Genomic DNA, 13114 nt, shown 5'->3' on the forward strand with positions numbered 1-13114 from the left:
CGGCTTAAGCCTATAGTGTGAGAAGAGGGAAGCATAGGTAAGCATCGTTATCTTGGACCTTGGACCTTGGTTAGGTAGTTACTCCTGGCTCTCCCCTCTTACCTTCCTCTTTTTCCATGAGCCGAGCTTTTTTATGTATTAGTTACGTCTCTTTTCTTTTCTTTTCTTTTTTCTCTTTAGATATACAAAATGTAATATTGTTTCCAGTTAATTCAACTATATACCCCATTTATACAATGTTTCTTCACCGTAGTTCTCGAGCAATTCGTCATCAATGGCGACTATGCCGGAGTCTACATCGTACCCCGGAATCCCAAGTCCGCGCCGCTCTAATAAGAGGCTTCCACACAAGCAGAAATCTACAAGTCGTGAAACCCGTCCTTCTTGCTGACATTGGCGAAGGTGAAGAAGCATTGTTATTTGTTATCACTTTTTGTCTACTTGTGCTTACACCGCTTATAGGTATCGTGGAGTGCGAAATCATACAATGGTTTGTCGAACCCAATGCCCGAGTCGAGGAGTTCTCACCCTTGTGCGAGGTCCAGAGCGACAAAGCCTCGGTCGAGATCACAAGCCGCTTCTCGGGTGTTGTGAAGAAGCTCTACTACGAGGCCGGCGAAATGGCAAGAGTAGGAAAGCCGTTCGTGGATATTGATATACAAGGCGGCGCGAGCCAGGAAGCCTTAGACGCTCTCACCCCTCCTGAGCCATCAAAAGAAGACGTCGCGGAGCCATTGAACAAGGAGTCGCTAAGCAGGCCTCCTCAAAATCAAGATATTATAGATGAAACAGTCGAGCCCAAGTCCCAGCCGACCCCGGTAAAGAAGGGGAAGTATGCATCCCTAGCAACACCAGCGGTTCGACATTTGTTAAAGGAATTAAATATTGATATTACGGAGATCGAAGGAACAGGGAAGGACGGCAGAGTTCTTAAAGAAGATATCTATAGATTTGTTGAAAAGAGAGATTCGCCCTCACAGCTGCAACCGGCTGAACCGACGAATCTATTCCCGAGCGCACCACTGGATGCAGAGAAACAAACTGAGACCACCGTACAGTTAACAAATACGCAACAACAAATGTTTAAAACCATGAAACGATCTTTAGCTATACCGCATTTTCTCTATGCGGACGAGATCGACTTCTCTGAGCTGGTCGAGCTGCGAAGGCGGCTTAACAAAGTCGTCTCGGAATCTGCCACCGACGGTCAACTAGTAAAATTAACCTATTTACCTTTTATTGTAAAAGCGGTCTCCATAGCGTTACATCAATACCCTATACTTAACGCCCGCGTCGACGTGGACCCCGAGACGTCGAAACCGAGGCTAGTTCACCGCAGTCAGCACAACATCGGCGTCGCTATGGACACCCCCTCGGGGCTTATAGTCCCCGTAATCAAGAATGTTGGGGCGAAGAGCGTCCTCTCTATAGCTGCAGAATTATCACGCCTGCAGTCGCTAGCTACGACGGGCAAGCTATCGCCGCAAGACCTAAGCGGAGGCACTATTACCGTTTCCAACATAGGCAACATCGGCGGGACCTACCTCTCGCCAGTCATCGTCGAGAAGGAGGTGGCCATTCTGGGCGTAGGACGCATGCGGACCGTCCCGGCTTTCGACGACCAGGACAACATCGTCAAGAAGCAGGTCTGCAACTTTAGCTGGTGCGCCGATCACCGAGTCGTGGATGGAGCGACGATGGCGAGAGCTGCTGGGGTCGTGCGAAAGATCGTAGAGGAACCGGATGTCATGGTTCTGCACCTGCGATAGCATAAGCACGACGCTTACTCTTGATGCCCAAAGCCCAAGATGGAACACCTCATGAATAGAATGCGGTGGATTTCCCACTCCATGTATAGGATAGGACGAACCCAATGTTGCGCATGATGGGTTTGAGGAGAGGAGAGGATGTGATAGTTTGGAAAGATGATATGTCATATACGATAGCCGGAGATTAGAGTCACAAGGCTAGCTCCTAAGCCCCTCCATACATAGCATAGTATAGTATAGAATAGATACTCACCCTAACCATAGACGTGCCATTTCTGGATTCGACCCCTCCTGTTTTCGGCAGGACAGCCTTATTGACTTTACCAATTCGTCTTGTCATGCATGCATATAAGAGGTAGGTAGGTATGCAGTGTGTATAGCCGGGTGTCAGACATATACTAACTCGGTACCTACCCTAGCCTAACCTAACCTATGTACTACAAGATTAAGAGTCATCGGATCTATCTATGAACCTTGGCGCTTACGGATTCGCTGTATCACTTTATGTATGGAGATAAATTTGGGATTTTCTTTCCTTATTTTTCTTCGCTATAGGTTAGGTACCTATTTATGTCCTACGTTCCCGAAACCGAGTCCGCGTTGGATCCCAATTTTCCTTCGTCCGGACTAAACCCCGTCAAATAGGAAGGGCGGGGATTTTTTTTTCGGGGAGATATTATCACGCGAGCGGTACAACGGGGGCGTTGGGATGCATGGGGCTGGAAGGGGAAAAGGGGATGTATGAACGGTTATATTACCGTAGGTAGCTAGTTAGTACCTAGTAACAGCAATCAAACTAATGATGGCGATGATGATGATGATGATATCCGACATGGCAAGGCAAGGCAAAGTAAAGCAAGTTCAAGTTTTTCGTTCTTAGTAGATATCCCGCATTCTCATCCCGCATCCCGCATTCCCCCTCTCTCCGCGCCGCACATCACATAGTGACCTACATACATTAGGTACATACCTACCTATCCATCTTAACTTGAAGAAGCACATGCTATGGCATGACATACATACACGCGCCCTAGGTCGAAAATGGTTTCGTAGCGTTATATCGTGGCGCCGGGTATGCAGGCCGAAGTAATAGGGCGGCGCAAGGGTTTCCCTTTTTTTTACATACCTCCTACGGTTTACCTACCTAGGTACCTAACCTTAGGGGTCTCCCCCTCCTCCTCCTCCGCCGCCGCCGCCGCCGCTTATCTGCAGCATGAACTTCCATACAGCTATGTACCTGGGTAGAGGTATCCAGCTGGCTAAGCTACATGAAGCTAACTAGTTGCCTTGCCTTGCCTTGCCTTTAGGTACCTATATATGTATGTAAGGTTAGGTATGTATGTACGTATGTATGCACAGATGCCCGCCAGTTTGCATCTCTGGGCGGATCTTGGCTGTGATGTAGGGATCCGTGATCCTACAGTCCCACATGGTGGAGCCTGTTTCCCCCCCGAACCGGTCGGTAAGTCATGGATCAGTAGGTGCCCAAAAACAAGGCGAGGACGCAGTCGCAACGTACATATCCTACTAGGTAGGTAACAGAGTGTAGATGCGAGGGCATCTTCTCGTATCTCTGGATACGCCTGGAAGGATGATATACGAAAACGTATAGACAGAGCCAACATCCGCCAGGACCGATTACCCCGGAGGCAGAATTCCACAGGAATATCCAGGCATCCTCCTTGCAAGGTCTATCCCACTCATATACGCCAATACGTAGATCTTATTCACTCCCACAGCACAGCTCGGCGGGTCCCGTACGCAATATGACGAATATCTCATTGCTCTATACCCCAGTTATATATCATTCGTATGTATACCCAAGACTCCTATACAACAGCTCACGCTGCTTGCATAATGCAGTTTGCTCAAAAAGGTGCAGTCCCCTCAACCAAATGCCTCTAATTGCGCCAAAGTAAAAAAAGTATGGAACCAACTCCTAAACACGCTTTGAATAGAAGACGCTAATCTCAACCATGAATCTGTGTCTTTGTGACCGCTACCGTTATTTTAGCCCACGCCAATGCCATCCGTACCATGTCGTATTAGCTTGACTCGGTCTCCTTCATCTTCTCGAGAACCTTGTTGAGAGAGTCCTCCAGGACATCCTCCATAGGTCGGCTCACGTCGATGCTAATCACGTCCGTCTCTTCTGCCGTCGGCGGCTCTAGGATAGAGAACTGGCTGTGGACCATATTGGCTCCCATATAGTGTCCCTGTCTTAGGCCCACACGTTTGAGAAGAACATCCTCGGGCGCATGAAGGTAGATGAAGTGGAGTACGACATCATGCATGTAATAAGGAGCTACCCTGATGACATCTCGATACTTGCGCTTGAGAGCCGAGCAGGTAAGCACAACTCCTTCAGCGCCATCCTCAAGTTTTCGCAGGGACTCTTTTCGTAGGGCAATAAGCCAATCCCATCGGTCAATATCCGTCAATGGTATGCCATTGGCCATCTTCTCGACATTTTCCTTGGAGTGGAACTTAAAAGGGTCTACTTTAGCAATTTGCACAGTATTTGGAACTAGGCTTGAACCAAACTTACCTCGTCACCCTCAATGTAAGGCAAGTCAATAGCCTCCGACAAGTGCTTGGCAACGGTGCTTTTACCGCAACCGGCAGGGCCCGTAACTAACCAGATATGGCGCTGCCTGGGTGCTGACTGCCCATTGACTTTTGCAGTGGTGTTATTCGATGTTACTGGTACCATGGTGGCGTTGATAGGCTTCGGCGTTGAGGCTATAGTGTCCATCGACGCAGCCATACTAGCGACAGAATGTTTTCTATTTACCGGAACGGGATTATCGTAAGTCAACATCGCTTTTTGATATAGATATTCAATATATATATCGTTTAGTTACTTGTTCTTCGCTTCTTTTGTCTTATGAAACGGTAATAGGTAGTCGATAGCGACAGAAGATCACAGGTGTGTGTAAGTGACTTGTGCTTTGTGACTGTAGCTTAGTCACTCAAGTATGAATCGAACTTGGGGTGTATATCAAAACAACTCGGATAACTGTGCTTCGAAAAGACTAGGAAGGACAAACTTGACGATGTGACTTCAAGAGACGAGAAAGACCAAAGAACAAAACATAGGGAAATCGGGGGTAATTAAGGCGGCGTAATATGGTAAAAGTAGTGCAGACAGCCAGTGGATCCGAGAACCGTCGGCGAAGGGTTGGTTTTATAAGTGGGTGTCTGCATCTTGTTATGTATGTACATCACGGTAGAAGATTGGCCCTGTTCCTATGGAGGCAGGATGACGAAGTACCCTGAAACCTGGCTGATTTGTGCCACATCTGGACAGTGCCGACGACCGCTAAGCTGGCCGGGCTGGGCAGAAAATTCAGCGAAAGCCTAGTCCTGAGATCCCGGAGATGGGGTTAGGGATTGACTTGGGCTAGACGCTAAAAGAAGCTCGAGAGAATATCAAAGAAGGTAATTCCTTATAGGGATCAGCCAATCAGACAGACTGACTCCCGTCTCCTTTGGGGGCTCCAGACTTACATACTAGTACTCGACGTCAGGGAGGGGCGCGGGTAAAAGGCCAAGAGGTAGTAGGTATTGTACCTAAACAGGGTGCTTTAATAGGTTGGTAGGTAGATACCTACCTTAGGTAGGTAGTACATTAGGTAGTAGGCTTGCCCCATGGAAGTACACGATTCTCCATCTTTAAAAAATAATAATAACAACAATAATAATAAATGAAATACAAAAACTTGAGTGGGGGAACGCATCGTCAACGCGAGAACCGATGAATAGGCCCGAGTTGGTTGTCGCGAGTTGAAAGTCAGACCCAACAAACGACGGCATCTACTAGACCGAGGAAGCATCACCCGCCGGCGAGGATCTGCATTGAGTTTGTCTACGGACATAAATCGCGAGCCGTGGCTGCGTGGATGCTTTTTTCCATTGTCAGGGATTAGTATAAAAAAAAAGTGTGTGTGGTATCTTCGTGGTTACCCAACCCACGGGGTAGAAAAGAGAAAGGAATATTATGTAAAGCTTGACCGGGAAGCCAGCGCAGAGGATGTAATGCACATCAAATGCATGTCAAGCAAATCGAAGTTGGTGAGTACAAGGTAGGTAGGTACATTTCTTCTGCGGTTTGGGGTTGTTTTACTGGGTTTGGGGGGAGGAATTGACGACGCAGACGACACACCGACAACTACTTACTAGCAAGAGCCACTAGGAACTTCCCCCTTTTTTTAATTGCTCTTCTTACATAGTACCTTCCATCTTATCGACCTAAAATATATTAATCTCCATACTTTTTTCTTCTTTTACTTGTTTTTAATGCGCATCCCATTTCTTTTTTTCATACCGCTCAGCAAGTTTTTGTTATCCCTCTCCTAATCTGGTATCTTTCGCCTCGGCAACCCTATTAAAGAAAGATTAGGTATAGTAGAGTAATTATCTCCCGAGTCATGAGACTACCTAGGTACTAATTGGATGGGTCTCGGTGCAAAAGTGTTCGAGGTGTTGCTCCAGCTTTTAAGTACGTACATGAGTGATGACATGTAGGTATCTTAGCGTGGGGGGGGGTAATAATAAATATACGTACCTAAGGTACTCACTCGTACATAGAAGTACTTCAGGCGATTCCACTTCTTTTTTTTACATTAGGCTGATGGAAAATTTATCGAACAAAGCATGGAAGCCTGAACTAACCGACACCAAACTCGCCCTAACGTGAGAATGGAAAAGTGTGGAGGAAAACGTGGTAAAAACAGGGAGAAGTAAATTTATGGGCCACCAGCTGATCACTCCCAGGTTCAACAAGGGTTCGATTGTACCTGAGGTCGGCTACTACATAGTACCTATGGTATTGTACTATGTATTACAGCAACGCTGTTGTTCGATGCGAAACTTGAAGCGCTCGAAGCGAATTCGACCATGATAAATTATGACGACACAATCCAGATGCTGTATCGTTACAGAACATGCATTACCTAGATCGGCAGGCGAAGCTATTTCTCAAGTGCAATTCTTTTTGTCGTCCCTAGAATGTGCGACAAATTAGCTACAAAAACTTTTGTCCTATCGGAGCGAGTCCAGGGCTCGGACGACGCAGGGCTAAAGATGCGCCATCACATTTGGACCGGATCTTTAACGCGGTTCTAGAGCGTATTTTTGGCTCGTTACAGAAATGAAAAGCCCCGGACGAAAAGAACGAAGAAAAGAAAAAAAAAACCACCTCGTCTTCGCAATTCACTACCTCCTCGTAACCAAAACATTAAACACTCTGTTATAAAGTAATATAAGGCATCTCTACCTAGGTTAGGTCGGTAGTCACTCCAGCAAAGTGGTAGGTGTCCCGGTGTAGCACGGATGATCATTACAGATTCGCCGTACTTTCTTATTTAGTAATAAAAGCCATGCTGCTGCATTGACCGAATAAAATCTATCCAAGGTACATTAGCAAGCAGTTTCTATTATTGCGTACCTACATATGTGGTGAGGTAGTATTTCCTTGGCTATATTGCGCCTTTTCTACACCGGCGCTACCTGGAATTCTTGGGTGTTCGTATTGCTACATACCTAGTACGCTCATGCTAAAAATTTAGCAGCTATTCTTTTTTTCTCTTCGGGTGTCAGTTCCGGTAAAGCTACTTTTGTGTCAGAACAAGGGAATCCCATCGGTGCCAGTGGGCCCGGGGCAGGACGGGGAGCAACGGCAAGGGCTTGTTCTTCACCGCTCAATGGCACCCCTTTCGCCAATCATATGATCGTATCAAATACCAAGGTGAATACATAGTAATGAGTGCTAAGGCTAGCTCTGCATGATTCTTCATGGCTTCTGCAACCTGCAAGTGACAGATCAGGCCTCACAGGTCATCGCAATTTTCCAGCTTTTCCCATTCCCACAATATAAGCATTTGAGGGATCAACGAACATGGCTCGTCGTCATCCATCAACTCGCACCCCGCAGAGATGCTGGTTGGTTAATAATCACCTAGGGGGTGAGATGCGAGAGCATGATGCATGCAACTTCGATGAATCCAAGGCTCGGCGGGTAAGCGAGGACGGGGTGCGATGTTATAACGGCCTGGAGAATCACCCTGCAGACGAAATGTCATGAGGTCTATTTAAACGATGGAGATTCGCACGAGTGCAACAGGATTCGCGTTGCCTGCATATATAGCGGCTGACATTCATGTGGTTCAGAACACTAGCGCTGTGTTACTACCTACCGATGTAAGGTAGGCAAGCTACCTCCTATCCGTATCTCAAGCATCGAGGTAAAGATTCTAATAAGTTTGCTTATTGCACGCCTCATACGTAACGAGACGTCTATTTCGAACTTGGTATTACCCGAAAACACGGCGTCTGTCATGTCGGATATTATACTAGTAAAATGTGTCTAGTTAGGCCAATAAAAACAATGAAGAATATTCCTGAAGGTAGGCGTTTTAATCCCTTTCGTTCATCGTGATAGAGACATCCTCCATACCTTAGGTACTTTCACGCTTAGCACTTGACTTGGAAGAACCATGTAGTCCTAGGAAGAGCTAGAGACTGCTATGGTTGAGATGCTACCTGAGACTCGATTATATACATAGTAGGCTCGTTAGGTTTCTTTTGCTTTCTGAGATATTTTCCACCGGGGGATTATTCAAACGGAATGCTTTCGTTCCCACCGCATACATATCCTCAGTCTGCTTCACAAATTTCAAATGCTATAAATCATAAAGGGCATGTAACATACCTCTTTTACTATCAAGTCTTTTAAACACATCCATCCAAGATCTAATTTCCTATTCAAACTAGAGGTAGGTACGGTATGGCGGTGGTTCAACTTAGTCGAGAAAGGATCTGAACATTGAAAGTTGTTCGAAATTGTGGCTATTGAGGGGTATTAATGTAAGGATTAATCCGCCTTATGAAAATTCCAAGTGTGGCACAAATTCAAAGTGCGGGGTACATCATTAGGAACTCAGTAACAGCTTTGATTTGGGGGCTAAGTTTACTAGAGGGTCTCAAGTACCCTGGCAGCTTAGATAATTTGGAGGGGCCAGTGAACGGCGGTTGGTGACTGGTGACTGCATAACAAATCCGCCTTGAGCAAAGTGAGAACGCAAGTAACAAAGTCTAAACGCCTCTCCTCCTCTTTAAATGACCCTATTCTCTTCCTTAACTCGAAGAGCCCCTTCGATAGTCCAAAGTTCAAGGCTTCTCGTCTCTAGAATCCCTCCGAGGCCTTTTAATCTATTCTCACTAAAATCAAAAAACAGCTCGTCTTTTGCTAATCATCATCTTGTCGTACGATCATTCACTTCCAAGATGGATGCTCAAGAACTTCAACAGTACTATGCGGACGCACCCCCCAGCGTTGTGAGGCTTGAGATAGAGAAGCATTTTGATGCATTAACTGATAAACAAAAAAGATATGCGCACTTCGCTAGCAGGTACTTTGTATTCCTATAGAATTCTCAAAAATTTCGTGAACTGACAGCCCTCAACAGAGCGGCGTTTCAAGGTACTAGAATTGTAGCGAGGCAAATATCTCCCGAATCTGAGCCAATAGTAAGTCAAATAGGGTTACAGCCACCTTACTATATTCTTACTCACATACCTAATGTATAGTTTGATTTCATATTGGCCCTCCACAAGAGCAGCGGCGGTGACTGGAAAGCCTTACAGGCCAAGGCCGGCATAGCAGATGCGGACTTAGACCACTTCTTGCAGTATGCTGCCCAGTTCCTGGGAAATAATGGCAACTACAAGAGCTTCGGTGACGCCAAATTCATCCCGCGATGCTCCGAATCCGTGTTCGCCGCACTAGCTGCAACATCCCCCGATGCTCAGAAGTTCTATAATGCCACTTCCGGTGCCATCTTCTCTGCTGATAAACCTGCTTTGTTACACCTGGGTTACCCAGAGCAAGGGCACTTAACCACCTACTACCCCGGATCGCCTGATATCACCAAAGTCGAAATCGACGCTATTTCATTATGGATGGAGAAGAAAGGACTGCTCCCAGAGAACACCCGTCTCGTCAAGAAAAAGGACGGTTCGTATGATATCCACATAGCTTCTGCAACCCGTACTATTCCTAATGGAGGAGGTGATGCTGGAAAGGAGACTACATTCAAAATCGAGGACGGTACACTGGCTGGAAAGACAGTTAACCTAGTCTATGGTGACTATTCTGAGGAGTTGGCCGCGATTACGGCGAGCGCAAAAGGGGCAGCGGAAAATGCGGACAATGATATCCAGCGAAAGATGTATGACGCCTATGCAAAGTCATTCGAGGAGGGATCACTACTCGCATTCAAGGATAGCCAAAGATTTTGGATCCGAGACAAAGGTCCGGTGGTTGAGTCTAACATCGGTTTTATCGAGACGTACCGCGACCCTGCTGGTATACGAGCCGAGTGGGAAGGTTTTGCCGCTGTGGTCAATCTAGAACGCACTCGAGCTTTCGGGGCTCTTGTGGAAGCTGCCCCCTCTCTCATTCCAATCTTGCCGTGGGACAAACACTTCGAGAAAGACAATTTCCTCTCTCCGGATTTTACATCGCTTGAGGTCTTAACATTCGCCGGCTCAGGAATTCCAATTGGAATAAATATTCCCAACTACGATGATATCAGGCAAACTGAAGGTTTTAAGAACGTGTCTCTCGGTAATGTGATGAGCGCCAAGGCACCGGACGAAAAGATTCCATTCATTGCAGAGAAAGACCTGGACATTTTCCAACGCTATCGCGATGGGTCCTTCGAAATCCTCGTTGGTCTTCACGAGCTCACAGGACACGGTTGTGGTAAACTATTACAGGAAACCGCCCCTGGAGAATTCAACTTCGACAAAGAAAACCCTCCGATCTCTCCACTCACCGGCAAGCCTGTTACAACATGGTATAAGCCGGGCCAAACATGGAGCTCCGTCTTTGGTAGCTTGGCGGGTTCGTACGAAGAGTGTCGTGCAGAGCTTGTGGCGATGTACCTTGGATGTGAATTTCCCGTCTTGAAGATCTTTGGCTTCGGAGACGGATCAGTCGACATGGACGGCGAAGCAGGTGATGTGCTCTACGCTTCCTATCTCTCCATGGCCCGAGGTGGTCTTACATCGCTTGAAATGTGGGATCCTAAGAGCAGAAAATGGGGACAAGCTCACTCGCAAGCCCGGTTTTCCATTCTGAAGTGCTTCCTCGAGGCTGGCGACGATTTCTGCAAACTGGAATATAATGGCGACGACTTAACCGGCTTGACGATCAACTTGGATCGCTCGAAGATCCTAACGGCAGGCCGGAAAGCGGTGGGCGACTACCTCCAGAAGTTGCATATCTACAAATCCACGGCCGATGTCGAGGCCGGAACGAAGTTCTACACCGAAATGACGGATGTCGAGCCAGAATTTTGGGGCAAGAAGGTTAGGGATGAGGTGTTGCGCAACAAGCAGCCTCGGAAGGTATTTGTGCAAGCCAATACATACCTAGACGAGGCTACTGGTAAAGTTACATTGAAGCATTATGATGCAACACCCGAGGGCATGATACAGAGCTGGGCAGAGCGAAATGTCTAGCTCGAGAAAGGATACTACTTAACTCGGATAAAGAGCACGTTATAAGCATCTAGCATTTTAGATGGCAGCATTCCAGACCTGCATTAAAGGGCCATTTTATAGAAGAATAAAGACCATTTACAGGAAGAGATACTCCCTAGCTCGTATGTGCCAAGGAGTTCGATCATAGCGGAATTGAATTACCAATCGATAAAACGAACATCGGTTGTTTTCATTAAATATTAGTAGCACATGCAGCACACACATACACACACGATGGTCCACGCGATTTTAAATTTTTTGTCTTTTTTGCCTTGATAGTCTTTTATTGACTAGAACCTCGATTACAGACGCCAGAATCAATGTGACCGATGCCTCAACGTCCAGATGCAATTGGCAAAGCCAGCCCAGTTCCGCGATCCGCCGTCCGCAAAGTCATGTAAAGTTGAATGTTGATTTTTCTCTCTCTCGAAAAGCAGCATTTCCTCCTAGAACACCCCCTCTCTCTCACACACTCTCTAGCGCCAAGTCTACCACTTCATCTCGTGGGGCTTGTCGCCCTTTCGGAGGCTGAAGGAGCTGGCAAGGTAGCTAGCGAGCAGGTCTACCTTCTTGATGTTGGCGATCAGGGCCTTGTCGATGGCCTTCTGGTCCGCTGCTCGGGAGCTGCTGATTTCCTTCTTCTGTAATGGAATTACGTATTAGCATTTCTTTCTTTATTTGTTCCTTCGTTACTTATCCAGTCGGGTTGAATCGTACCTGTGGCTTCTCGCCCTGCTTGAAGAAGGCCTCCTCGGTGGCCTTGTCCTTGGCCTTGTCGCGGGTGAAGTAGGAGGCCTGGGCGACCTCGTCGACCTTGGCCTGATCTATGCCGGCGAGGTCGACCTTGGAGGAGGTGGCGATGACGTATCGCGCGTTAACTCGTCGCAGGGGGACGCCGTTGATCTTGAAGGGGCCGGTGACGAGGAGGACGCCGTCTTGGAGGGTCTTCAGGAGCACGACTCGCTTGCCTCGGAAGCGACCGGCCAGGAGGATGAGCACGGTGCCGGGCTGTAGCGACTTTCGCGGAGTCCAGGGGCGGAGGGCCTTGCGGACCTATTTTTGAGACGAAAATTGTTAGCGAGTTTGATTCCGAAAAAGAAAACGACTGGTGAATGTAGTTCGTCTCGGGGAGATTGTTCGTGTCCCATCTAAACTGTACAATTTCGTAATTGAAATTTCAATGTAGGACTTGGAGTAGATATCTCGAAATTCGAAGAATGGTTTTCACCAAGGCCACAACAATTTCCAAAAATCCATCGCGTCGTGCTTGCGAATTCCACAAAACCCCCTTCACTCTCCATCTTTCTTTTGAATTTGTATTGAACTGCTGTTGGCAAAAACTCACCTTCTTGGGCTGGGAATCATCGTCGACGGGATACCACTTCTGGGCCTTCTGGGAAGGGTGAGGGACCTCCCGGGTCGACTTCCCGAACGTCTTCTGTGTGCTCGGCTGCGACATCGTGAAGGCTGTCGGGGGAGGGTGTTGTGTGGGATTGAAGGGGGAAATTGTCAAGGTTCCTCGGATGTGGTTGAATGATAGCGAGGTCAGAAATTCCACTTTGCGCAAAAAGATCAATTCAGTTGTGGGCTTAGGCGAAGCCCTGGTGTGCCACCGTTCGAAATCTAATCTATGCGGCTGGGTGGGGCTCTTGTGGCTTTGTTGGCCTTTGCTGGATCAAAGATTTTTTATGTAAGACACCTGCCGGTGACTAAGCCACAGTTGTGTATCTTATGTAATATTGGAGCCTGGAGAAGATACTTGTTATCTCAGCGAGCTCAGACCACAGATCCAGTGT

The 13114-nt window shown here is 47.3% G+C and overlaps 4 protein-coding genes across 4 annotated transcripts; 2 read left to right on the forward strand and 2 right to left on the reverse strand.

Moving 5' to 3' along the window:
• Positions 1–236: 236 nt before the first annotated feature.
• Positions 237–1769, forward strand: F4812DRAFT_451744 (2-oxoacid dehydrogenases acyltransferase-domain-containing protein; the record flags this gene model as incomplete). The annotated part of the gene is made up of 2 exons (XM_047936257.1): positions 237–402; positions 463–1769. The coding sequence occupies 2 exons, from the start codon at positions 237–239 to the stop codon at positions 1767–1769; spliced, it is 1473 nt and encodes a 490-aa protein (XP_047789167.1).
• Positions 1770–3814: 2045 nt separating this feature from the next.
• F4812DRAFT_460411 (carbohydrate kinase) lies at positions 3815–4590 on the reverse strand (the record flags this gene model as incomplete). Its single annotated transcript, XM_047937687.1, has 2 exons — positions 3815–4255; positions 4318–4590. The coding sequence occupies 2 exons, from the start codon at positions 4588–4590 to the stop codon at positions 3815–3817; spliced, it is 714 nt and encodes a 237-aa protein (XP_047789168.1).
• A 4466-nt stretch (positions 4591–9056) lies between these two features.
• Positions 9057–11297, forward strand: F4812DRAFT_451745 (putative dipeptidylpeptidase III; the record flags this gene model as incomplete). Its single annotated transcript, XM_047936258.1, has 3 exons — positions 9057–9181; positions 9239–9299; positions 9360–11297. 3 exons carry the CDS (start codon positions 9057–9059, stop codon positions 11295–11297), a joined length of 2124 nt encoding a protein of 707 aa, XP_047789169.1.
• A 262-nt stretch (positions 11298–11559) lies between these two features.
• F4812DRAFT_433072 (ribosomal protein L6e-domain-containing protein) lies at positions 11560–12914 on the reverse strand. The gene is made up of 3 exons (XM_047934591.1): positions 12664–12914; positions 12036–12371; positions 11560–11959 (listed from the first exon to the last, which is right to left on the reverse strand). Exons 1-3 carry the CDS (start codon positions 12775–12777, stop codon positions 11807–11809), a joined length of 603 nt encoding a protein of 200 aa, XP_047789170.1. The 5' UTR covers positions 12778–12914; the 3' UTR covers positions 11560–11806.
• Positions 12915–13114: the final 200 nt, after the last annotated feature.

This window comes from Daldinia caldariorum (assembly GCF_022478825.1).
Source record: "Daldinia caldariorum strain CBS 122874 unplaced genomic scaffold F4812scaffold_11, whole genome shotgun sequence".
NCBI classification, from domain to species: Eukaryota; Fungi; Ascomycota; class Sordariomycetes; order Xylariales; family Hypoxylaceae; genus Daldinia; species Daldinia caldariorum.